The sequence below is a fragment of the Lissotriton helveticus genome, chromosome 7 (assembly GCF_964261635.1).
Source record: "Lissotriton helveticus chromosome 7, aLisHel1.1, whole genome shotgun sequence".
In the NCBI taxonomy this organism is placed as follows: domain Eukaryota; kingdom Metazoa; phylum Chordata; class Amphibia; order Caudata; family Salamandridae; genus Lissotriton; species Lissotriton helveticus.
Window position 1 is genome coordinate 1,084,140,967 of NC_136068.1, and position 27,835 is coordinate 1,084,168,801.

The 27,835-nt window shown below is 49.6% G+C and overlaps 1 protein-coding gene across 2 annotated transcripts in view; it reads left to right on the top strand.

Moving 5' to 3' along the window:
• Positions 1–23,109, top strand: part of RPTOR (regulatory associated protein of MTOR complex 1) — a 2,181,859-nt gene extending 2,158,750 nt beyond the window's left edge. For both annotated transcript variants that reach the window (XM_078654105.1, XM_078654106.1), the window contains one exon: positions 19,184–23,109. In XM_078654105.1, coding sequence (XP_078510231.1) covers positions 19,184–19,252 — 69 coding nt within the window. In that variant the 3' untranslated portion in view covers positions 19,253–23,109. The remainder of the gene's footprint in view (positions 1–19,183) is intronic.
• Positions 23,110–27,835: the final 4,726 nt, after the last annotated feature.

The following is a 27,835-nucleotide window of genomic DNA, read 5'->3' on the forward strand; positions in this document are numbered from 1 at the left end:
GGAGCACGATAAACTGAAAATGCTCCTGGCCTACCGTGAACCGCAGGTGACGCCGGTGGGCCGGCAGGACGGGGATGTGAAAATACGCATCCTGCAAGTCCAATGCTACCATCCAGTCTTGCGGGTCTAGAGCAGCCAAGACCTGAGCCAATGTCAACATCTTGAACTTCTCCTTCCGGAGGAAGCCGTTGACGTCCCTTAGGTCCAAGATAGGACGCAGGCCCCCTTTGTCCTTCTTGGGTACCAGAAAGTAGTGGGAATAGCAACCACACCCTACTTCTGGCCCAGGAACGCGCTCGATGGCCCCCTTGGCCAAGAGGGCCGTAACTTCCTCCTGCAGAAGAGTCAAGTGGTCCCCCGACACACGGTGGTTCTGCGGTGGCATGGCTGGAGGAGTGGTCTCGAAGGGGACGTAGTAGCCCCTTCGGACGAGCTGCAGCACCCACCTGTCCGATGTTATCGTGCGCCAGTGGGAGAGGTGATGGCGAACCCTGCCGCCCACCGGCGTCACATGGGCCTGAAAGCACGGACTAGGAGGATTTAGAGGCGGACGCTGCGGGGGGAGGTGTTGTCTGACCTCGCCGCTGTCCCCGACCGCCACCACAGCGGTTCCCACGGCCGCCGCCGCGTTGAGATGTCTGTTGCGGCGCGTGGCTGGCAGCACGTGTGGGACCGCCCCTTCCGTGGCCACGAAAGGAGCGAAACGAACCCGTCTGCTGGCGCTGGGTCGAGAGACCCAAGGACTTGGCCGTGACCCTGGAGTCCTTGAAGCGTTCCAGCGCGTGGTCCGCTTTGTCGCCAAACAGGCGACTGCCATCAAACGGCATGTCCATCAATGCAGACTGGACATCTGCCGAGAAATTGGCGGATCTCAGCCAGGCGTGGCGACGAATCGCCACCGTCGTGGACATCGCCCTGCCCAGTGAGTCGTTCGTATCAAGACCACACCGTATGGAGTATCTTGCTGCGTCTCGGCCTTCAATCATAGCCTTGCCGAGCTTAGCCCGTACCTCCTGCGGGCATTCAGGCAGCAGTTCCGCAACCGTATCCCACAGAGAGTGGGTGTAGCGGCCCAAGAGGCACGCGGTGTTTCAAGACCGCAGTCCCAGACTCAGGGACGAAAAGACCTTCTTACCATACTGGTCGTACCTCTTAGATTCCCGGTCGGGCGAGGCCGACGGGAATGCGGTCTGGGAAGTCGAGGCCTGGATCACCAGGCTCTCAGGGGTGGGATGGGTGGACAAGAACTTCGGGTCATCCGTACACGGACGGTGGCGTCTGGCCACGTTCCTATCAACAGGCGAACCTGAAGCGGGCCTGGACCACGTGCCCAAAAGAACGTCAGTTAAGGCCTCATTGAACGGCAGCAGTGGCTCCTGTGGGCATGACTGCGGTTTGAGTACCTCAGTGAGGATGTTAGTCCTCACTGCCGCGACGGGGAGCTCAAGGTGTAAGGCCTTGGCAGCCCTCATCAACACCACTGAATAAGCTGCCCCCTCCTCCGTAGCCACGGTAGGAGGCGAGACAAAGCCAGGGTTGGGGGAGTCATCCAGACCACTGGCGTCACCCAAGTCACCTGTCCAGTCCACATCGTACTGACACTCGCGGGTCAGAGGGTCCTCAGACCCCTCCCACTCCTCTCCGCAATCTACATCCTCACCATATTCGGAGTCAACAATGTAGACCGCCTCCCCGGGGTCAACAGGCCCCATCGGCGTCGGACTCGGCGTCGGGCGACGCCGGTTCGACTCCGCGGCCGGAGTCGGAGAGGGAATGGGGGCGGCGCCGCCCGGAGCCGGCGCCGGCCGGCGCCGGAGACCCGGCGCCGCGCGGGGGCGGCGCCGTGGGTTGCCCCGATGGAATCGGCGCCGGAGAGGCCGGTTGACCAGCCGGCGTCGACCCTGAATGTCCCTGCGGCGCCGGGGCCGGAGCCGCCGGCGACGTCGGGGCCGGAGCACCCGACGGCGTCGAGGCAGGAGCACCCGAACCGCTAGGACCCCCGGACGGGACCACCGGGCCCGCAGGCGCCGTAGGCCCCGTCGGAGGAGACAGTGCCCTCATGGCCATGAGGAACGTCTCAATCTCCTCGGGCGACGCGCCCTGCCCAGGGACTGCAGGGTATGGAGCAGGCCGTGTCGGCGACTCACGCGGGGGTGGGGCCACCCGAACCCCCGGCAGCATCGCGCGAGCGTCGGGGGGAGTCGGGGGTACGATGACGACGCCCCGACTTCTTATGCTTCCTACCTGAGGAACCAGAGGAATGGTGACGACTCCCGGAGCGCTCGTGACGGCTCCGCGACCGCTCCCTCGATCGCTCCCTAGACCTCCGTCCGGACCGGGACCGCTCCCGACGCGGGGCCGACACCCGGAGCTCGAGTAGCTTGCGGGACCGCTCCCGTCTAGCTTTAGTCGTCAAGGCCCGGCAATCGACGCAGGCGTCCACATCGTGGTCCGGGCCCAGGCACCGGAGGCAGAGTCGGTGATGATCCGTGACCGACATCGTGCGGTCACAGTCGTCACAGTTCTTAAAACCGGGCATCCTACCGGCACCTTAAGAGTAACAGAAAGATTTCAAAAAACTTTGGTCAAAGACCGGAGTACTGCTCTTCGGATCTGCGCTAACTGGCGCGGAAAAAAGAAGAACTGACGTCAGCGCGCGGAGGCGGCGTCTATATACTCCAGCGACGTCATCACGGCGCACGACGCCGACGACGGACGCGGAGCCGCAGGAGACGCCTGCAGACGACGCCTACCGACGCGCAGGGGTACTGCTACGCAAAAGTTTCCGGATCCAGACTGACGCCTGGGGATATTCTAAGGTAAGGAATCTAATACTAACCTGTTTCTTTCAGATTTTGTATTTTGGATACACATTATTTTATTTATGTTCAGCATAAATCTTTTTTTTCTGCATTTGTGGCAGCCTATTTGATACTGTGTGTAATGCAAGTTTAAAATAATTACTTCCATATTCATATTAGCTTTCTGTCACAGGCTGGGACCTCGTAGCATTAAGATTACAAACATCTGTAATTCCCTGTGCAACAATCAGGATTCAATTATGGGACTTTATGGTTATACGCACTGACTCCATCATACTATACACTTACAGGCCATACCATATTATACAATGACAAACCATACCAAACAATACTATACAATGACCAGCCATACCATACTATAAAATGACATTGATACCATACAAAGACAAGCCATACCATACTATAAAATGCACCGCATCTGCACTGTTATACAACATGGCCTTTTTTTTTTTTTTTACAAAGCCGATAGATCTTGCATAGGGGAGGCATATTATCTTGCTAATGCTTGTTTGGGTTAGCCTGTATTTAGAATACCAACCAATGTGTAGCTTTGAGCTGGCTGCTGATTCCCATTCCTGCTTGTCTGAGACAGGTTTTGGTGCAATACAAGTGCACGTGCGTTTTAAAAGTCGTTTTTCATCATGGCATTTTCTTAAGGTATCAGACACATATTGACATCCATAGTTACGCCTAGATTTCCTCATGGAATCATTGTAGATTTCCAAAATGTTGGCTCAAGGAACAACAAGCATTTGCAATGCAATAGGTCTCGCAGTTGTATGAGTTTGAGCTATTGTCATTGTAAATGGCAATGCCTTTTATTTATGTGTTGGTTTTTAAAACATAAATAAAAGGCATTGTCATTTACAATGCCAATAGCTTTATCGCTCCCAAACGCGAGACCTATTGCATTGTAAATGCTTGTTTAGACTTATGGTGGCAGTTTAATTAGAGCAATAAATTGAAAAATATAAGAAGCGTACGAAAGCGCATTATAGAGAAAGGATAAATCAAACAGCCAACTAGCGGACGATGGAGTATCTCACTTTAGAGCTGAAAAGCAACATGGTATCAGAGCCACTGGAATTAGCCAGGATGAGAGGACTAAACTATGGAGCAGGTTTCATAACTGTATTATTTAGCATTTGTGGCATTTTTAACACTAATACAGTTTGAACATGTTCACCTCATCAGTACCAGTCCAACACAGGCATACAGCAATCAATTGAACTAAAAAACTATTTGCTTTCGTAAAGACCTGCCACTGTGTGGTAGCACGAGTTTGCAGCAAAATGTCCTGTTTTAGCTAGAAACGATGTTGAAGTCCGCAAGCCATGCATTCGACTGAATCAAATGGCGATAAGAGTACATTCATAATTATGCTGTTAACGCTGCAGCCTTAATAAGGCCACTGGTCTGGGCAATAAACCACACAGGAACACCAACGACTGTTGCAGATTGTCTTCCACTTGCTGACCACTCTCATGGCTAGTCATGGAATGGGTTTTCATCTGCATGACTCTTCCTCGTGTATCAGCGCCAGAAGAGCACACCAAGCTCCCCAGCAGCGATTCGAGGCAACCATTAAACACATGTAGACAGTGTGGAAGCAATGGCCAGTCACTTGCCAGTAATGCACACATTTTAGCATTTGTACTGTTCCCATTCCAAATACGCACGCCACTGAAACCCCTATCCTAATAAGCAAGTCTGTTAGCCCCCACAAAGGACTCATTAGCACGGTTGCAGAATAATATTTCTACATTTACACACAAACGGCAGACAGGGCTAACAGGATGCGAAATGCTTCCCCACCCTATCTCCTAACAAATTACTTAAAATACTAGGAACCAGCAAGATGCACACAAAAAATCGTTATGCTATCCGAGAAATTTTAAAAGCAGGATGAATCAGACCACAATTTACCAACCTTAAACTTTCATTTCATAGTCTCCCCCCCCCCCTTTCACGGGGGTGTAGCTGCGACAGTTGTCTTAGTGATGTCTTATATCGCTTTTTATTTTTTGCTTCTTAAGAAAGGTATGCGATATCCCCTGATGTGTTCCGATAGTATTGTAGGTTTAATGAGAAGAAATACTGTTCAGACGAAAAATATTTAGTACGCGAGTTTGCTCTGGACAACCATAAGTAACACTGAAACAACAAGTTCCCGCTTCCCGCCGGGCCGCCGCGCTGCCTGCGACGACCCGGAAGCGGTTGGGCAGCCGGCCAATCGCAGCGCGGCCCCAACCGGAAGTCCCGCCCCCATCGCGGCGTGAGAGAGAAGCCACTGTCCGAGGAGCCCCGAGGGCTCCTGATCGAGTCCCGGTCCCGAGATGGGGGACCGGGTGAAGAGCGGCCGGGCGCATGAAGAAGGCGGGGCTCTCATGTGGTGAGAGAGCCCCGCAAAGCGCAACCGCCGCCCGAGAGGCACGCCGAGCACCGCCAGAACAGGTGAGTGTGTTGCGGAGGAGGAGGGGTGAGTGGGGGTGGGGTGTGCGCGTGTGTCTGTTGTAGTGTGTCTGTGCGTGCGTGTGTCTGTCTGCGCGTGTGTCTGTTAAAGGGGGGTGCGTGTGTGTGTGTGTGTATGCAGTGTGTGTATGTGCGCATGCGTGCGGGAGCCTTTCTGTGCATGGGAATAGCAGGGACGGCGACGCGACGTGCGCGCTCACGAGATACAATCGCCAGGAGGACAAGCTCGTCACAGTCTGCTGTCTACATTCCCCGGAATCCCTGGAAAGTGGCGACATAAGTAGTCTCCCTAGACAGCAAAAGCTTCGCTTTTGCTTTCGTCTAGGCGAGACCTAAAAAAGTCGGCTTACATTCTTAGCATATGGACGCATTAGAAATAACTAATTTATTTGACATTAAACTGCTGCCAATTTCTAATCGTCCATTTTTGAATTCCGATTGTACAGTTTTACGGTGCCTAGAACTGTTTTGACTTGATTCCGGTGTGGTGAAGTAGCTGCTTTTGTAGCAGGAGTGGGTTATTGATTCATGTTCTTAGCATACTTCTGCCATCTAGCGGTTCTTAGAGAAAAATAAAGTGCACTTGCGGTTTAAAAAAGTTTTTTGTGGCTAGGGACGAGCCTTTAACAAGACCCTTGCATGTCCTCAAATTGACGCGTCTGCGCATTCTAGAGCTTGTTTATTTGCTCATTTAACACGGCGGGCAAAGGATGACCTGCAGCATGCACAACTGACCCACTACTGAAACATCCACAGTGCTCCCACAATAGCTTGAATATCCCAAGCACTTTCATAAACCACTGTACCTAATGAGATACAATGAAACCCAACCTATCCAACCACTCAGGTCTGTGTGTAGGATACAAATATTCAGATCTACTTTATTGAGAGCTTGCCGCATGAAACAGTTTACCCGTTCCATTCGAAATAAGATATCAGATATCGTGCTTATTAGGCAAACACACTAGTTCACAGAACTAGTCAGTGGCATTTATGCTACACACAAACACATATTTCTGTAGCAGGTGCAACAAGCGAAGTTACCTTACTGAACTTGAAACATCTGACCTGAAGTTATAACACACCGCTGTTGCATCAGATGCTTAATCCACTAAACTAACAAGTTACCTACCTGCGGTACCGCAACCCTTTTTTCTGATAAAGGCTTCTAACCAAAGATAGAGGCTTCTAACCAAAGATAGAGGCTTCTAACCAAAGCGTCCTAAATTTGTGAATTTTCTCAGGTGCCGGACGGGAACCAGGAACTTTAAATATCAATTCTCTTGCATGTTGGTAGGTAGCGTTGTGTGGCTTGAAGTCAAAGGTGTGGATGTGCGCTTGTGACTTATCAAATTCAAAGTCACACAGTTCAGGTAAGTCTAAGAAGAGTAAAAAAACTAGAAGTCAAATAAAGGTTCTACCATGTCCCCCACTTAGAGTCCCGCGATGTCCGTGGCACTGCCAGGCCACAAAGCCGGTCCCTACTTTCAGACCCAATTCCTAACACTTGTTCCGATGCGTTCTGACTTCCCTGGGCCATCGACGACAACGCAACAGGTTCGTGAGCCCAAGCAGGCCTTGAACATCATCTTTGGTGTCCCACCAGATACCTCTGGGGCACCCTCTGTCCCTAAGGATCCAAGTCGGGTTACCACCAACAGATTCGTCACCGTATGCACCACTCTACCTCTCTTTGAGGCCCTCCCCACTGAATTCAGTTTTGGCGCCGCAGCCAATGCTGTACCCCCAACGCTGGCTCTGACATCACCAATGACACACTCTGAGCTAATACTTTTATCAGACTCTGAAGGTCAAAATCCTCCTCCCACCAGGTCACAGCCCAATCACCTATACGCCTACTCTGACCCCAAAACATCACATCAAAAGGTCGATGATGATGATATCCTTTTTCTGGATTTGCAGTGTGCTGGGTACCTTACCAATAATAGTAAGGAGGGGTGGGGAACCCAATATACCCTTGCGGGCTCGGGCAAACAATATGTATGGGGAAATGGTACCAGCAAGGGTTTTATTTTTAGGCTCAATGTTACAGCATCAAAAGGTCTATATCACTGAACTCTTAAACTGAGAATATCAGTGGCTGTTGTTGTTGTTGTTACACCAAAAAATTGATGAATAAACCTCAAAAGCTACCACACTAGCTCTGAGGAATCAAAACAATTCAGAAATGAGAAGCAACACAAAAGTTCATATTTCAAAGAAACTTATTATTTATAACTTTGAATAAAATTGTAAGGGTACACAATCAACTGAATTGTTACCAGATCTTAGGTATAAGGAAACGGACATTCATTCCATTAATACAAAAGATAAAAAATCCAGTCTGTATATTAAGTAAATGTGACTTCTTGTTGGAATAACCAGTAAATCAGATGGAAGTAAATGCAGACATGGACTGGTATGTCGACGTTTCGGTCTTATGTGGTATTATCCCAAGACCATCATCAGGACGAAGGGTTAATATGGTATAGATGACCCTTATAAAACAGATTACACTGTGTGACTTCTATACAACGATTTCTGAATTGTTTAGATTCCTCAGAGCTAGTGTGGTAGCTTTTGAGGTTTATTCATAAATGTTTTGGTGTAACAACAACAACGACAGCCACTGATATTCTCAGTTTAAGAGTTCTAGTGATATAGACCTTTTGATGCTGTAACATTGAGCCTAAAAATAAAACCCTTGCGGGTACCTTACCAGGCACATGTTTATTCTCCCCAAACCCAACTGTCACGACAGAGGAGTCTGCCTCCTTCACAACATTCACCTGGAGAGGGCCAGAAGTGTTGGACCTCACTCTGCCTACTGCAGAGGTAAAACAAATCTCTTATCTGAGGTGCTTAACTCTAGGCAAACAAACCAGGAACTTTTAATGATGCCCTCATAGATGTCCTAGTGGGCTCCTGGGCAAAGTCAGCAACTTGCCCGCCAACTAATAGGCAAGTAGCAATGCCTCAAGGCCTGCTCCCTAGATCCAGATTTTCTATCCAGCATCCTACTTCGTGGTACATCCTACTTGTGGTGCAGGTTGTTCACAAGTCGCCTCGATCCAAATGCCTTTCCAACAACACCACCCAATAGGGAATCAAAGTGAATGGTGAGAATCGCAAAGTGGATGTTGTCTCCTACCTGCTTTGCACGTCCATGAGTACATCTTGCCTTCTGGACTGATACTTGCATGTACTGTGGGACTGAGTGGCAAGTAACTTGCCAGCTATCCCAGATAACATCTGTCCAGTTCTACAGCGACTCATGCTCACGGATGGTCAGGATGCGACAACGTATTCCATTTATCCAGGCCTGGACTTGACCGAATATCAGGGAGGAGTAGTTGATACCAGCGTTGTGCTTCAACCCCACACCTCAACACCCCTCCCCATCAATTTTGCCCCTTTCAAGGCTACAGAAAGGGATACCAGCAGAGGTAGCGCCAGTATAGGCCTTAGCAACAACAGACCTCTCAGTCCTTTCGAGGTAGAGGTTGGGGTTCAGACCAACAGTGTTTAGGTACCCAGGGGCAACGCTCTACCCAAACCCCAGCCTCTCTTCCCACAGCTGCCACAAAACTGCTTCAAATTGTCCTCTGCACTCACGATCTCCTGGTGGGAGGACGTATCACCTTTTACCTCCCTAAGTGTGGGAGCATCCCATCCGACTAATGGATGCCCCAAATCGTGAAACACAATTACTCCCTACCCTTTCTGTCCTGTCTCTCGGAGCCTCCAGCACCTCACGGGAGACCACTTGTCCATATTCCGTGGAGAGGTTCAGGCTCTCTTGGCCAAGGGTGCAATAGAGAAGTTGATGGAATCGGAGATCAGAACTGGCTGTTATCCCTGTTCTTTCCAGTGCCGAAAAAGAAGGGTGGCCTTCGCCACATCATTGATCTTCGCTCTCTGAACTTCTTCCCCAGGAAAGACAAATTTATTATGCTCACTCTGGCCGAAGTCCTGTCTGTTTGGAGCCAGGAGACTAGATGGTGGCTTTGGATTTGCAGATCACCTGCTTTCACATTATCATTCTGCAATTCCACAGACGTTACCTGCGGTTTCAAGTAGACCAAGAGCCCTTTCAAGTCTCTGTGTTCCCTACTGGCCTTACCAGTACACCCAAGGCATTCACAAAGGTGTGGTGGTGGTTGCAGCCCATCTATGGAAGTTGGAAGACTGGTTACTGAAGGCAGGTTCGCCTCTAACAGTCATATGCCCCTACCAGAAGACAGTCGACCTGTTGACATTGTTGGGTTTCTCCATCAGCATGCCGAAGTCGCAGCTGAATTCTTCACAATGGCTCCCCTTCATCATTGCCATCCTAGATACAATGTTCTTCCGAGCTCTCTCTCTAGCTCAATGAGTCCACAATATAGGGGCCATCATCCCGATGTTTCAACCCTTCCCCTCTGGGCTTCTTGGCCTCCTGCATCCTGCTTGTAGAACACACCAGATGGCACATGTGAGCTTTGATGTGTAATCTGAAGTCTTAGTACCAAGGAGACCTGTCAAAATCCATCCAGGTGTTTAGAAGATTGTGCAAAACTTGCAGTCCTGGCTGCTTAATGGGCCAGTGGTAGCCCCCTCTCCTTAGACCACCCTGAGCGAACTGTCATAACAGTTGCATCTTTGCTGGGTTGGGGAGGTCCTGTGGGAGAGATCAGAGGACTGTGGTATATGGCAGAGACTCACCTCCTTGTCAACTTTCTGGAGTTGCAAGCAATTTGCTTGGTGCTGAAGGCATTCTTCCCTGCCATCAAAAGGGAATAGGTGCAGGTGCTAGCGGACAACATAGTCACCATGTGGTACTGCAACAGAGTGGCATGGAGTCATTGGTTCTGTGCCAAAAGGCTCATTGTCTCAACAAATGTCTGAGCACTCATTGCATCTCCCTAGTTGCCCAACACCTGGCGGGTTTTTTAAATGCCAGGGCCGACAAACTCAGCCTACAGTGAATGCTGGATCACAAATGGCAGTTGTACTCAGATGTGGCACAGGGCATATTCCAGCAGTGGGGAGAACCCTGGCTCAGTTTATTGGCCACGCAGAGAACGAGCATTGTTAAAACATTTTTGCGCTTTGGAATTCCTAAGGAGGTTCTCGGCCTGGCCCGAGACAACTTTCACCTGAACTGGGGCTTGGGACTTATGTGTAGCTGCTTGCCCCTACCTCCCTTGCCCAGAATACTGAAAGAGAAAGACCAGGTCAAAGTCCTCCTAGTGGCACCACCTGGGCGAGGAGATTGTGGTACTCGGACATTCTGTCCAAGAGCATTTGTCATCTGATCCTGCTGCCTTATCAGGAGGACATCCTGTTGCAGCAGCAGGTCCGGGTTCTGCACCTGAGCTTGCACAACTTACACCTCCAGGGTTGAAGATTGAACGGTAACAATTGATGACTTTCGAACTTTGCCCCAAAGTGATTGGACGCCTTTGTGGCAGCCAGTAATCCATCTATCAAAACTGTTTATGCAGGAAGCTAGGAGAAGTGTGTGGTTCAGTGTTGGTTCCGTAACATCTAACACTTGAACACAAATTTGTCTAATGTTCTTGTTTTGTCTCTCATTAGCCCAACAAGGCCTTGTTCTTGAAAGCATTAAGGGTTATCTTTCAGCCTTCCTGTGTTTTCCAGATCAGCCCCCTGTTTTTAAATCACATGTATTGATGTGTTTCTTAAAAGGGCTGCTCTACATGTTCCTGTCAACACCTTTTGTGAGGCCGCAGTGAGACCTTAATATGGTCCTCTACCTGAAGTGCAGTCCCTTTGAACCGATGCACAGCTGTCCTCTCCACCTAATGAGCATCAAGATGGCATTCCTCATCGCCATAATATCTGCCAGGCAAGTAAGCGAACTTCAGGCTTTGTCTGTACAACAGCCATACACTTCATTCTTCCCGGACAGGATGGTTCTCCAGACAAAAGTGGCATTCCTGCCGAATGTAGTCACGCCCTTTGACATAGGACAATCCATTACTTTGCCGGCTTTCTATGCTCCACCTCACCTCACCCCACAAAGAGGAATAACAGCTCAACTGCCTACACCCTAAGTGGGATCTTAGTTTCTTTATAGATCACAACAGGGATCACTTTTTGTCAATTTTTATGGTGATAAAAAGGACAAAGCAGTGGATAACTATCTCTCAGTGGATTGTTATGCAGTACGATCTGTTATGAGCTAGCCAAGAAGCAGCCCCCAAATGGCTTGAGCGTTCATTCCACCAGGGCAAAGCTGCTACTACTGCGCTGGTGCACGCTGTGGCCGTTTTGGATGTTTGTCAGGCTACCACTTTTATACTCTTGAGAAAGTGTGAGTTTGTCCTCATGCCCCCAAAGTTAGTTGACATTGTATCCAATCCTGCAATTTGTTCCAGCACAACCCGAGTTTCCAGGCCTGGCTTCTACACAGAGGCAGATATAAATGTTGCATGAGTCCATTCTCAGACTTTTCAGATCTCTTCCAAAGCCCTTTGCTGCACTTACGGGACCCATGCCGCTGAGTCTCTCCATCTGGGATACTGCTGGCGGGTTTGCTCTCTTCGCCAATTGAACCCTGTGAGCCACCACCAGGCCCCTGCTTGCGCCTTTGAGGACTCTACCTCCAACTCCACATTCAACACCAGTGCCCGGAACATCAACGCCAATGTCGACTCCATCGACTCGGGAAACAAGGTACTACCCATTGTGCTCTCCACATAGTTGACGCGTCCCAACCTCTACTGAGGCAGCGCACACTGAGTGACCATCAAGCCATTGCCCACTCCACCAGAGCCTCCCAGCGTCCTGGTTCCATGGAATAAACCTTATAAATTGCATTCCCTATTCAGGGCAGTCTGTGACTATGACGTGGGAGAAGAGTTTTGGGAACCCTACCACAAAGACAACTGGTGTGAGGATTTCGAGGATGCCAGTGACCTTGATGACTCTTCCAATTCTATCCTAGTCTCTTCTCCAGGCTCTGCCACTGAAGAAAGTGCCTCCTTCTTAATGGTCATATGTTCTCTGCCTCCAGCTCCCCCACCTTGGAGTTCAAAACAAACGTGCTACCCCGAGCACACCGGAATACCAAAGGACACACAGGTCATTGTACCGGCTCAGGAGTACTCGCATCATTGTTGCGAGACTCACAGCACATTTCATATATTTCCAAATTGGAAATGCTATGCGCCAAGACGCTTGAGTGAACTAACGTACCTCCGTGCGACCGCAGTAATCATTTCCTGGCATTTTCGCAATTGCCTTTGCCCCCTGCTCTCGGGCATGTAATTTTTATGTCCTGAAGATTATCCCAATATTGTTTCCATGGGATCGAAACGTCTTCGACCTTATATGCATCGTAAATGCAATTGAATTAATTACTGATGTGTAACGGTGTCTCTACATATTGTTTGCTTGTTGCATTTCTTTATACAAGTTACAAGCATGTTTTGTCCTGCCTGAGTCTTTTTCTGAATTTGAGAATTTCTGTTCCTTTGTGTCTTTGTTATATATGTTGCGTTGGACGCAGGATTGTGTCCCACTTTATTCTTGTGTTTTATGTGATTTGATACTTTATTACATTTACTGTCAGGCTGGACAGCTTTAATATAGCACTGATTTCAGGCCTATATTCATTGTTTTCTGTGTGAATCGCCCCTGTCAGGGACTATTTTGTAATTGTAACGTACTACTACCCTAGGTCCCTGACCATTACAATTGGGTTCCCTTATTAATTAAACTCAACAGAGGTTCTCCAGCCAGAGCAGACCAATTCTGAGCTCTTTCTACCCTTTAATGAGGCCCTCACTGACACTCTTTTGGAAACCTGGGCCAAGCTTTGCTTTGGTCCTCCAGTGATTTGCCAGATTGCACAGTGCCATTACCCTGCCCCCGGTGACCCTGTTTTTCTGATTCATCACCCGTCTCCAGACAACCTGCTGATGCAAGCTTCCACTAGCAGGACAAACTCAAATGCATCATGACTATTCCTCCGAATAGGGAGCCTAAGAGGGTAGAGATCTTTGGGAAGAGGGGGCTCTGAGGTCAGCCAAAGCCTGCTGCCTTTTAGGCCACTATTCCCATGCTCTATGGAACTCTGTAGTTCAAGTTCTCACAGGGTTCCCAGAAAACCTGTGTCCCATACTAGCTCAAGCCAAAATGGTCACAACGCTGCAAAGTTTACCATCCATTGTGACCTAGCTACCACAGATTCCATTGGTTGTGCCATTTGCACTAGCATCCGTATCGAATATGGTGCCTGTTTGTGATCTACGGTTTTCTCTGGCAATATCCAATCATCCATTATGGACATGCCCTTTGATTAGACTCGCTCTTTGGGGCAATGCAGATGCTGCTCAGGAGCGTCTCAAAGAAAGCAGGGCCACGGCACACTCCTTTGGCTTGTCTGTCCAGCCCCACCCTGCCAAAAGCTCCAGCCTTTTTTACCCTTCTATGGTTCAGGCAGGGGCATCCCATTTAATTACTTCAGCCTCAACAGGATTCCCAGCCCTTTTGTGGCCGAGGCCTTAGCACCACTGATCCCGCAGTCAGGGACTGACAGTGCATCAGTCCGTCTCCCATCGCCCCCTCTACCCCCTACTGCCAAACCCTTTAGCGTGCCCTTACTGGAGCACAGCTACCCGGTTGAAGGCAGGATCCAGCAACTTTTACCAGTTTGGCAGGCCATAATATTAGGCAGATGGGCCCTGCAAATTGTACAGATGGGTATGCTGTACCCTTCTTGGGCACTCTGCTGCACCTTCCACCATCCTCGGAATGGCTGACAGAGGACCATCTGTCCATCTTTTCCTAAAGAGCTATTGAGAGGGCGCCCGCATCTAAATAATGAGCATTTCCATACAATGTCCAAAAAGGTGTCACAAACAGCATTGGCAAATCCAGGCCTATTTGTTTTTTACTAAGGTGGCAGGTGATTACTGCGGACAAGAAGGTCTTTCAAATTATTCATCTGGGTTGCACCTTACCATTTCTGGACACCCCGCCGCAGCTTCCACCATCCCCAGAGTGACTGATGGAGGAACATCTGTTGCTCTTGCTGCAGAAAATGCAAGCTCCTATGGCAGAATGAGTCATAGGGAGGGTGCCACTGCCAGAAGTGGGTCATGGTTGTTACTCTTGCTACTTCCTGGTAACGGACGCATTTGTTCCATTTTAGACCTGTGCCTTGTCAACATCTTCCTTTGGAAGGACACATTTAAGATGTTCACTCTGGCTCACGTCCTATATGCCCTAGAGACTAGGTAGCATTGGACCTGCAGGACGCTTATTTTCACATTGCCATCTTGTAGGCCTACAGGTGCCATCTGTAGTTCATGGTGGGACAGATTCATATTCAGCTTTCTGTGCTCCCCTTTGGTCTCACCAGCGCTTTTTGGGTGTTCCCCAAGTAATGGAGGTGGTGGCAGCACATCTTCAAAAGTCAGCGGTCCCAGTCTTCCCCCTACCTTGATGACTGGCTGCTAAAGGCAGGCTCGCCCTAGGCCGTTGTCACCCTTCCCCAGACTACCTCGAACCTCCTGACATCCTTTGGGTTCACTATCAAATTGCCAACGCCAAACCTGAATCCTTCTCAGACGCTCCCTTTCATTGGAGCCATTCTGGAAATGGTCCATTTTCCTGCCTTTCCCTTTTGAAGGAGAGTCCAGTACATTAAGGCTATGATCCCGATCTTTGAGCCTCTGTCCTGCATTTCAGTGAGGTCGACTCTAAGGCTGCTGGAACTGATGTCCTCCTACATCTTGTTGGTCAAGCCCGCCAGGTGGCAAATGGGGGCTCTGTAGTGGATCTGAAGTCTCAGTGGGCCCAACATCAAGGGGATCTCTTCAACCATGTCCTGATCTCAGAGGACACTGAAAAATACCTGCCGTGTTGGTTGCTCGGCCACAATTGGGTCAGTGGCAGATCGCTCTCTGTACCCCTCCCAGAGCTGACAGTGTTGACAGATGCATCATTTCTGAGTTGGGACCGTTATCTGGGACAGGTGGAGATCAGAGGGCTGGTCTCTAGTCGAGGCCCAGCTCCACATCAGCCTTCTGGAGCTGAGGACCTTCCACTTGGTGTTGAAAGCCTTCCTGCCCTCCATCAAGGAAAGACTGGTGGAGTTGCACACAGACCACACCACCACCATGGGTTTACAACTAAGCCTGGGCAGAGTTCGCGAAGTCCTGCTACGCGGAACTCTGCAAAGTGACCTAAAAACTCCACTGTGCTACGCGGAGTTCTGCAAGCGGTGGAATGCGCTTGGTAATGTCTGTTCACGTTAATTTTTAGCGCCAAGTGTTTGTCCTGTGCTGGAAAATCAACGCGAACAGCATCATGCACAGCGCAAGAGGGCACTGCTTCTTTTCTGCCTCTCGAGTAGATTTTCAACCCGGACTGCAACTTTCTTAACTCAAACAGAATGTTTCTCAATGCAAGAAGCCGCGACCACCCGCAACCGCCAGCATTGAGAAATACGACTGCCCGCATTGAGAAATCTCAATGGGAGGTGGATATTTCTTGCTCGCGATTGCCAACTTGGTGTTGGGGAGTGCAAGCGAAAATCTTGCCGGGAGGTTGATTTTCCTTGCTTGCGCTCGGCATCTTGATGTGGGGGAGTGCTAGCGAGGAAAATAACTCTGCATCGCAGGCGCGGAAAACTCCGGGAGCGGAGTTCACCACCTGGACTTATGTACAATAAACCAGGCGTGGTAGAGTCATGTATCCTGTAACCGAGGGCTCTGCGCCTCTGGATGTGGCTGTACCATCAAGGAAGCTTCCTGGTGGTGAACCATTTGGCAGTATCTTTGAACACCAGAGCGGACAAACTCAGGCGTCTTGTTCTAGCGTGTCACGAGTGGCAGTTACAACTGGAGGTGGTGCAAGGCCTTTTCCACATATGGGGAATACCTTGCCTCGATCTCTTCACCACTGCAGAGAACGCGCAATATCAGCAGTCCTATGATTTGGAGTTTCCTAGGCGTCATTCTCTCGAGACATGTTCCACTTATGTTTGGACTCAGGAGTCCCATATGCCTTCCAGACCTTACCTCTCCTGCCCAGAGTTCTGAAGAAGGTCAGGACGACTGTACCCAAGTCATCCTTGTGGCCCTGAATTGGTCACGGAGAGTATTATATTCAGAGCTCCTAGGCATGAGCAACTGTCCTCTTCTCCAGGGCTAGCCCTCCATGAGGATCTGCTGTTGCAGCAACTGGGCATGGTCCTGCACATAACTCAACGCAATCTCCACCTACATGCTTAGAGATTGAGCTGTGATAGCTGAACACCTTTGACATTTTTCTGAATTGGTTGTTGTCATCTTGGCAGCGAAGCATCCCTCACAAAAACTGTATAAGCCTGTTATTCGGACAAAGTTGTGGTCTTATGCGGCACACAACAGATAGACACCCTCCAGGCCAGATTGTCAGAAGTTTTGATGTGTGTTCTCTACCTATCCCGGCAAGATGTTGCTGTTGACACAGTCATAAGGTACTATTCTGCTCTTTTGATCTTTTTGCGGTTGCCAGACCAGCTCTTTCTGTTTAAATCACCTGTTTTGGTGATTGAAAAGGCTCAAACATGTGTTTACTCCTTCTCTTTTTGTCATGCTGCAGAGGGATCCTAGCCTTGTCCTCACACATTTGATGTGTACTCCCTTTGAGCCTTTTAAACAGCTTTCCATTACAACCTTTCACCCTCAAGAGACAACATCAGCATGGCGGGTGAGAGAGCTCCAAACTCTGGGTCAACCGGTCGTATACCATCTTCTTCCCACACAAACAGGTTCTGCGAACACGGGCATCCTTTCTTCCCAAAGTAGTGATGCTGTTCCAATTCAGTCAAACCATCACCTTACCGACATTCAATGCTCTTCTTCACCCCTCTAAGAAGGAGAGACACCATCACCTAAACCCCAAAAGAATACTGAGCTGTTACATCGATTGTACCAGAGAACACCTAGTAGACAATCTTCTTTTGTGGGGTTTGCCGAGTAAAGGAGGGAAAAGTTTTGCAAAAAAGACCATCTCTTTTGATTTGGTGCTCTGCATAAAGATCTGCCACACATTGGCCAAGAAGTGGTCCCAGAAGTTTAAAGGGGTCTTTATACCTGACCCAAGGCTGCTACCACTGCATTCGGAACGTGAACTTTCTGAACATTTGCATGGAGGCTATATGAGCATCCTTCCACATGTTCACAAAGCACTACTTTCTGGACACCGAGGTTCGCACAAAGGGGTATTTCGCCTGCTTGGTCTTACAGGACTTCATGGTTTGAGTCGATTGTAGACATACCTCCGAATAGATATTGCTTTGGTATCTATTAAAAAAGTGAGGAGTCTGCTGTTAGAAATCTCTCTCAGAAGAAGAAGTTACTTACCTTTGGTACTGCTCTTTCTGGTAGAAACTTTAACCACAGATTCCTCACCGGCTCTGCCATTCTCCCCGTTCTGTGACTCAAACTCTCCTGCTAAAAAGATCCCAAATATAGGAATCTACACACTGACCGATACCAATTTGCTGTTGGGGCTTTGCTTCTGGGAGTGTGGACTGCCTCAAAAGCAATTTATGTCAGCCCCCAGAATTGGCACCAATATTGACTCCACAAGCTATTTTTGGATCAGAACAGCGTTAGTGTGGTGCTGCACAGCGTCGTCTACAGGTGTACTGAGGAACTGCTCAAACGTTTCTAGATCCAGTCTGATGCCCGGGGAAATATTTAAAAAGTGAGCAATCTATGGTTCGATAGAGTATCTACCAGAAACAGTGTTACCAAAGGTAAGTAACTTGTTCATCTAGGTTTTATAAGGTCGCCTGCATGAACTATACTTACATTTTTTTTTGGGTGAAGTTTTATATAGCACGAACTAGACCTGAAGGTATCAGAGCGCTTTACATGAGCACACGTTACAGGCGGACACATTCATTTATTTATTTTTAGGCACAGGGAGATTAAGTGATTATCACAGAATGTTAAGCGTCCCTGCCGAGACTTTAACCCGGTTCCCCAGCTCCTAAGTCGACTGCCCTAGCCGATAGGCCACATCCTCTCCATATCCCTCTAAAGGGATCTCAGACATTAGTTATAGTGTCCATACACTCAGTGAGGGAGAGGAGGGCCTCTTTTTCGGAGATGGAATGAGTTTTTACACTGGGTGACAATAACCGTTATCCACTGAGTTAAACCACCTGTTTGTAACTCAAAATTACTTTTAGACTACCACCAGAAAGACTGTTCTTACACAACTCATATGGTGAGCTTTACTTTTTCCTACAGAGTAAGAATGGAAACGTATACTAATCAATAATTTGTTTGATGGGTTTTTACGATTGAGTCTTCAATCCAAGCCCCTTTAGTTTCAAACAGTTGTGCGAACCAAAGGATTGCAAAATTGTTTGGAAAGGTGCAAGAGAGAATCTAACTAAAGTGTCGCACCAGGCATTGACTTAAAACGTGTTTGCACGAAAGATGTGTGTTTTTGTTCAAGTTCCCTCACATCCATCTAAACCCCTTTCATCTCCGAAGCATCCCTCACCCTCTTCAAAGACCTCTACAGCCATCTTAACTGTCTCCACCATAGAGCCCTCTTTGCTCTTTAATCTTTGGTGTAATCTATTCTTATTTCAGCAAGTTACCCAAGTTAATCTATTCACTGTGATAACTCTAGCTCCTATTCTCCCAACTTAGGACTGCACCATCCCCCTCCTGCATTCCATTCTCCTTTCTACCAACCTTCATTTATAACACTCGTCCTTCCACATCTGTCTAAATTCGCTCAGTTGCCCCATCACACCTATTTTCTCTCTACGTCTCTCCACAGCCCTCATCACTCTCTTTACATCCTTGACCAGTTTGTATCTTTTCTCCACAGTTGTCTTCATTTTTTCCATCTTCTCTCCACAGCCCCACTTGGCCGTCGGCAGCAATGACTACTACATGTCCATTTACTCTGCGGAGAAGCGTGCCAGATAGCAGGGGCCAAAGGCATGGGTGACGGCGCGGGAGGAGCTGCGCCCGGAATCCAGCGTGCCAGAGGCCCAGGCGCCGACCCGCAGCGTGGAACGACAGCCCTGAATGTGCGGATACTTGCTGCTGCTCCTTGCACCCTGATCCTCTACCCCCACCTCGTCACTTTGCGGTGGACGGTCTCTAAAGCGCGGCAAAACGGTGCCACAGTCCCCGACTCCCCAAAACACACTCACCCCTTTATTTTGCTTTTAAATGATGGCTGCTCCTACTCTAGAGCTCGAACTCACGCTCACAAGGTTGGGATCACAAAATGATTTTTATTTTCTTTCAGGGAGTGTAGATTTTAGATGGAAGAATGGATTTCGAGGCTACTGTAGGTGGTAGTGTGGACACTTGGTCATTAGGACACAGCTAGGCCCGCTGGAGAATTGAACACCGAGTTGTGTGCCCTGGCAGAGACTGACCCCCCTAATGCCCTCCCAACTCCTCTGCGGGCCGAAGACATTGTGTGTTATGGTGCACGCTAGAGAGGTGTTCCCCGTTCCAAGGATGCTGCAGACACTCTTCTGGGACACGGCATGGACTGTCACCCCCCATCCCCCTTAAATCCCTATGCCTCCTCCGCATTCTAATCAACCTCTTCTAGCACAGAGAAGCACCTGTGTGTGCATCCACCCCACCCCTGGCTCCACGAATTGGCCAGAGTATGCAAGACATGTGAATCTGTAACAGACATTAAGCAGGGCATCTCAAGTGTAGTAAATATACTTTGCAGGTCCACATCCAGACCCCGCCTTAAAGGTTTGGAACGTATATACATTACAGCTGTTCCCAAGGGTTCGATAGAGCATTCTGTTAAAAAATAAGGGCAGGAACCAGCAGTTGCTCATTGCCACAGTAAAAAGTCTCGAGGGAGAAGGATAGAATGCGAAATGTTGGTTACTCTTGTGGGCCAATATTTGGGGATAGTATGTTGCCCCATTTTCTCTCTTGATGCAACTTTCGTTCAAACCAAGAGGCCTCTATGACCTCCTCAGAAAGAGAGATGCAGCAGTGTTGATAGCTGGGCCTAAGGTGGACAAGTTGTAATATCTAGGCAATGGTGTACTGGTAGAGGGATCCAGGCATTAGTTTAAAGTCACTGTGATCTGGGGTAAAAGATTCTGAAATTCAGAGGTGTGCTGACGACAAAATCTGGGCTAGAGACCCCCCTGGAGGTGAAATCAGGAAGGTCTAGTACTCGTGGTGAGACATGGACAAAAGGCTGATTGTGGTGAGATGGACAGCTGAGGAGTACTAGTGATAAGATTTAGGGCTGAAGTGCACTGACAGTGAAGTGTGGTGATCAACTCCACTGACTGTGGTCAGATATGGGGTAAGGTGCTCAGTCCTAATAGTCCAGTGCTAAGTTGCACCAATGGTGAGAGCTGAGGCTGAGTAGCTCCTCCAGAGACATTGAGATGAAGGGTTGAGGTGCATCAGTTGTGTGCCTTCGCAGTGAGAACCGAGACTAAATTGCATCTTCAAATGATATTTAGAGCAGAAGTGAAGCAACAGGGAGACCTAGGGATGAGGTTCATGCTGGCACGTCCTTGGGCCGATGAGTACTGATGGTGAGATCTGAACCTGAGCTGAGGTACTGCGTATGATAGCTAGCATGCATAAGTGGATGAAATACATGGTAAAGTGAACAGCCACACCCCTGCAATGCTTTATGGTTGAAGCCATTTCCATGCTACATTCTAGCAAGCAAGACTTAAAGTGCCAACCATGCCATGACCCACAATTGGCACACCTGTCACCAGGTATAGGCCTGATGTATCATTGAATACATATGAGTCTACAGATGCGACCCAAAACATGCTGTGAAATTATGGGTTAATCCTGACACAAATGAAATGCCTTTTACCATAGGGCGATCACAAAGCCTTACTTCCCACTTGTTTTTGTAAACACTGATCTCTGTTAATTTGGGTAAAATCACACTCTGCTGATTTTTTTAAGCATATCTCTGCCATCTGCAGTGTCTGCTCTCCTGATGTCATGATGCCTAGAATAGATAGCTGACGAGAATCCAGTAGCAGTGGTCAGCCCGTGAATTGTGTGTTTTGTGGCATTGCTCCTGCCCAGTTGTTGAGGACTAGCCTTTTTGCCACTGGGGATCTGCTGGTGTGCTTCTCTGGCTTCCAGTGGGCTCATAAATAGATGCTTTCTTAAAACACTGATTGCTCGTCTCCTTGTGGTTCAGAAGGCCTGGCTGGGTGTTCTTTCTTTGTGCTTTTTTTGTGACATACAGTAGGGATAGGATCTCTGACTCAGAATCAATGTAACTCGTGAAAAGTTGCTGTTCGCTGCATTGTGACCGCATCAGTGCGAGCTAGCCGCCCAGTCTAGCTAAAATACCTTGTGATAGCTCCAAGATGGGTATTGTCTCTGCACACCCTCTGATAGCCTAAAATCAATGCTTTTCCCCACCACCCCTGCATAGGAAGAGAGGAGTGGAACGTCAGTACACCACACTTGCAGATGTTGAAGTCGTTAAAAGTAGAAATGTAAGGACACTTGAGCTGCAGCGGACTAGCCAGATGCTTGATGGAAGGCCACTCAGAAATTTGTTTGGAGGCCCTGGTGATAAGACAGACCAGTCCCAGTTTGTAAACTAATATAATATTTCGCATTACCTCTTCTACCACCAAATATTAAATTAACTTTTGGAGGAAGTTTCCCACAGCAGTAATCGAAGGAATACCAGCCGGGAGGAGGACAGTGGGTCTTTGGAAGGCGGGTCTTTGTAAGGCAGAAGTCAGTCAGTTAACTACCATGTTACTGCCAATCGCTCAGGGGCACTAACCCGACTACAGCTTTGCATGTCTTGCATCCTGTGTCTCCACCGTGGAAGAATTATTTCTCAGACGTAAGCCTATGAGTACTAGTACCCTTTGCGGGGTGAACAAGTAACACCTGAACAGGCCACGTCTATCTCTCAGGGTTCTACGCCACTGATTCATTGATAAGGAAAAAATAGGCAAGTCATGTGAGTTCACAAACTCAACTTCAAACTTCGACTTGGTGACCAACGGAAGTAATTCTGACCACATAGGCCTTCGCCTCCAGCCGTGTCTGCTGTTAAAGGGAACACTCAGTTGCATCGACCTCCAGTGTTTGCCTCCAGCCTCGTCGCCACCTCATGCCAAGTGGAAGCCCTCACAGACTATCCTGCCTGTAGCAGCAGCGCGCTCCTCTCTGTGGCAAACAACAGCTGAATGTTCTGCTTTGTTTAGAGATTATTAATGGAGATTGCGATAAGGGTGGGGCTGATTTGATGAAATGATCAGTTCACTACGGACTAGCTTCTAAGATACATGTTGTGGCATTATTTTTTAGGCGGAGGCAGGCGGGATTGGGGGGGGGAGGAGTGGGTAGAGTGGTGATATTGGGCGAGAAAGCACCGTCTTGGATTATAGTTTTAACAATCTACTCTACTGCAGTTTAATGCCTAGCGAGGAGTTTAGAAAGGTTAACTGCAAATGATCATTTTTTTTCGTTTAAAAGAAATAATGAACTGTTGACGTCACAAGGCGGGAGGGGGGGGTTGCTTTTGCGGACTAGAGGAAAGAACCTCCTGGGGTGAGCATGACGTCCTGTGCCTCGGTGTGTTCTCGACTGCCACAGATTTCGCGGACATCCAATCATGAATTGTTAACCAAAGCTCGACCGAGGAGCGTGCTACCTAGATATCAATTGCCTCTATTTATTTTACCAAGATAACAAAAAAGAATAAAAACAGAAGGAACTGACTGTGATGCAGGAAGAAACTCTCAACGGAAGTGATTAATAAAAAAAAAAAGTAAATGCAGTAACTATATTTTGTGCGTGTGCTCTTCTATTTTATGCCTTTACCTTTCATTCTAAGGTGCAGAATAGTCTGAATTGTTCGCTTATTTTGTTTAGTCCACTGGGAAGTAGAGGAACATTTTTGCTTAGAATTCTGATCAAATTATAACACATGCATATCCAAGTCCCTGTTTTTCCAGTATTCATGGGATGTTGTGTCCACAGGGTAGGGCACTGAAACTTCTGAACAGCACTTGCATGTTCACCTCGCTTTACACACCCCAAAAGCTACCACACAGGTAGGTTTTACTTTCACTTCAGGTTTTCATGGTCATCCTGATGATCTCGTTTATGTGATCCTCGACATCTAATCTTTTTTATGCCCTCTTCAAAAGGGCTGATTGTTTTACTGTTTAACTCCCACATCAGACAATCCGCTTCAGAGGATTTCACTAGTGCCTACCAAGTAGGTATCTGTGTGTCCAAAGGAAGACCAATATCTGATAGAGACGGTTAGTTGTAGATTCCTTACCTTAGAATTTCCCCCAGGCGTCAGTCTGGATCCGGAGATTTTTCTTTACAATACCCCTATGCGTCGATAGGTGGCGTCTGTCCACTCCGTCGTCAGTGTCGTGGTCACCAGGATGATGTCACGGTGTCTACTTTGACGCCGCCCCTGCACGCTGACGTAAGTTCTTTCTTCTTTTAGCGCCAGCCTAGGGAAGATCTGGAAAGGTCTACCCCTTAGCCTATTTTTAGGCTAGCTTTTTGCAACTTTTGTCAACGTCTTTTTTGAGTCTTGGACTCCTGGTGCGTGAAGGATGTCCCAACTTCGGACCGGCTTCAAGCCCTGAGGATCTTGTCACAAGATGATATCGGTGACCGATCCGCACCTCGTTTGCTTGTGGTGTCTGGAGCGCGAGCTTGACCTGAAGTTGTGCTCCGACTGCCGGGGCATGCATCGGAAGACTTTTCTGAAGCAGTCCTGAAAGTTGATGGGGGCCCAGCGGTTGGCTCCGGGGTGCTCCAGGTCTGATTCAAGAGGAAAGTCACGAGGCTGTTCGCGGAGCTGCCACTCCTCAACGCACTCCATGATGTTGAGGTCCTCAGGTAAGTCAAAGCACAAGAATTATTGCTCTTCACCTTCTCCCCGTCGGTTGGCTGGCGCGATGCGGGACTCAGAGAATCGTTGCTCGAAGGCTCCGTCTCCAGTGCCTGCTTCAGGGTCGACTCCGTGCCTCCCACCCTTTCCGGGAGCCAGAGCGTCTCCTGCCCAAGTCACAAAATTTTAAAATGCTTTACGCCTCCTATTTGGGCAGTCCTGGATCCGGTTTGACGCTGGTTGATCTCACTCGACCTGCACCGACCCCAACGACGACGCTTCTGGTGTCGGCTGTGCCCCTGGCCGACGCCGTCCCCATCCCCGAGTTTGAGTCGCAACCGGACCGACGTCGGAACCGATGCCGGAACCGATGCCGGAGGGTACTTTTGTTCCACTGTTAATCCCTGGTGCTCCCTGTAGACCAAAGGGTGGTGACGAGGACTGGGAGGGGTCGCTGGACCCTTTAACTGACCAGCTGGAAGAACCGAACTGTACCTGGGTGATGACAGTGGTCTGGACACCTCTCCAGACACTGGATTGCTTTTCTACCCCACCATTGCTATGGTGGAGGGAACGTCCTATGCTGTGGTGGTGAGAAGGATGGCTGAGGTCCTTGGCCTTGAGCTCCCTTCGGTGGCAGTCACAACTAACCTCCTGACAGAGGTGCTTCAGCCTGCAGCTTCTTCCTCTGAACCTCTATTGCCTTTCAATGAAACCCTTACTGATGTCTTCCTGGGCACTTGGTCCAAGCCCAGCAGAGGGGCTCCCTGTAGAGAGGACAATTGCCCAGCCCCAGAACACCCAGTGTTCTTGAGCCAACACCCGTCACCTGAGAGCTTTGTGGTCCAAGCCTCTTCTTAAAGAAGCACGTTCCCTTTAGCTCCTCCAGATAGCGAAATCAAGTAGCTGGACCATCCTGGGAAGCAACTGTTCTCCTCCTCCAGCTTGGCAAAGTGGGTGGTGAATAACGTGTGCCTCTTGGGCTGCTACTCCCATACCATCTGGGATACGTCGCGCAGGTGCTGCCTCGGTTCCTGGAGGAGGCTGTTCTCTCCCAGGCAGTTGTGGATGGGAGAGACGCAGCCAAATTTGTCATTTGATGAGGACTGGATACCACCGACTCACTGGGCAGGACGATTGCCACGTCGGTAGCCCTTAGATGCAATGCCTGGTTGAATGCATCTAGATTTTCGGGGGATGTCAAGTCAACCTTGATGGACATGACCTTTGATGGCCATCGTCTTTTTGGCAACTTAGCAGACTCGGAGCTTGAGCGCTTTAAAGACTCTCAAGCTACGGCCAGATCTTTGGGCCTCACTGCACCTTCCTGTCTACTCCAGTCTGCTTTTCGTCCCTCTGATGGCTACGGAAGGGGTGCCCAACCCAGATCACGCAAGCTGTCCAGCCTCTGCGTGGATGTGGGACCCTGCGTCCTCGCGAGTCTGGGAGCCAGCAGGAGGGCCAGTCCACCATCTCCCTCCCTGCCACCAAATCTTCCTAGTTCGATTTTCCAGGCCCATCTTCAGCCAGTTGGAGGCAGGATTCGCCATCACCTCCTCCACTGGCAATCAACCACGTCTGAAAGGTGGGTTGTGCAAATTGTCCGAAGGGGCTACTCCCTCCTCTTCGAGACTACCCCTCTCTCCATGCCACCGTCTTACAATCGCATGTCGGAGGATCATTTGGCACTTCTCTGTCAGGAAGTCTCAGCTCTTTTGGCCAAGGGAGCTATAGAGAGGGTCCCTGTGCCAGAAGGAAGTCATTGTTGGTATTCCTGCTTCTTTCTGGTGCCCAAGAATGACAAAGGCCTGCGTCCTATTCTCGACCTATGGTCCCTCAACCGCTTCCTCCGGAAGGAGAAGTTCAAGAGGCGCACGTTAGCTCAAGTACCGTCTGCCCTCTAACTCTGAGACTGGATGGTGGCGTTGGACTTACAGGATGCTTTTTTCCATATTCCCCCTACTGCCAGCCCACAGACACTATCTACTGTTAACGGTGGGCCACAAGCACTTTCAGTTCACCATCCTCCTCTTTGGCCTTACCAGTGCACCTCGGGTGTTCACAAAGGTAATGGCGGTGGTCGCAGCTCATCTGCGCAGATCAGGGGTTCCAATTTTCCCCTATCTGAAAGATACAATTAGTTATGGATTCTTCACCTTAGAATTAGAGTACCTCTGCGCGTCCGTACGTGGCATCGGTCGACTCCATGTTCGTCGTTAGCGTCGTGGTGGCCAGAATGCCGTTGCGTAATCTACTTAGACGCCGCCCCTGCGCGCTGACATCAGTTCTTTCTTTTTCTGCGCAGCCAACGCAGATCCGGAGAGAGCGGTACCTCAAGTCACTTTTTGACTCTCTTTTTGACTATCTTTATGGGACTTTTTGTCAACACCTTTTTGAGTCGTTAGACTCCTGGTGCATGTAGAGATGTCCCGTCCTCGAACCGGCTTCAAGGCTTGCGACTCCTATTGCAAATGGATGTCGGTTATGGACCCGCACCTTGTGTGCCTTTGGTGTTTGGAGCACGACCCGAAGTCGTGCTCCCACTGCCGGTCCATAAACCCGAAGTCTTTGTGGGAGCGGTCCTGAAAGCTTGTCGAGGCCCGGCAGTGTGCTCTGCACCGTTCGAGTTTCCAGATGACAGGGAGGTCACAGAGCCATCAACACCACTCCTCGTCTTCGTCTTCGGATAAGTCAAAGCACAAGATGAAGGGTAAGAAAACGCTTTTGCTCTTTGCGTTCTCCAGTACGTCGACCGATGCGGGAAGTGGAAGGTAGTGGTCCGGCTCTGCCCGCGGAACTGCAGGGTCAACTCCTGCCTTCCCTCCCTTCCTGGGAGCCGGAGCGACCCCTGCCCAACTTCTTAGCTTTTACGAAGCCCTCAATTCTGTTTTTGGCAGCCGACTCTGCAGGCGCAAATTCAGGCTGGGGGTTCAAGGCCTTCGATGCTGGCGGCTTCGGCGCCGCAGGGCCCCCACGAGTCCAAGCCTGGATCCGGATCGGCACCAGTCGACCTCGTGACACCTCCAGCGCCGAATCTCGTGGCGACACCTCCGCCCTCTCCAACGCCAGTTGTGTCCCCAGCCGACGTCGACCCCAGCCTCCCCCTCGATATGGACACTGAGCCAGACCCGCGTCGACCGACATCGGGACCGGCACTTTTGTACCACTGTCCTCCCCTGGAGTTCCCCATCACCCTGAGTGGCTACCAGAGGAGGGTGAGGAGGACTGTGGACCCTTTGGCAGACCAGTTAGAGGATCCGGACTGGAGAGAGGAATTGGGTGAGGCCAGTGGTCTGGACACCTCCCCAGACCTTGACATGCTATCCCTCCTACCGTAGCTACGGAGGCGGGTGCATCTTACGCAGTGGTGTTGCTTAGGGCGGCTGAGGGCTTAAACCTTGAGATTCCTGGGGTGGCGGTCAGGACTAACTTCCTGACCGAGTTGCTTAAGCCGGCAGCTGCCTCTTCTGAGCCCCTCCTGCCGTTCAAAGAGGCCCTTACAGACATCCTTTTGGGCACTTGGTCCAAGCCCAACACAGGGGCTCCAGTGGACAGGATGATTGCCCAACACCACCAGACATCCTTTTGGGCACTTGGTCCAAGCCCAACACAGGGGCTCCAGTGGACAGGATCATTGCCCAATGCCACCA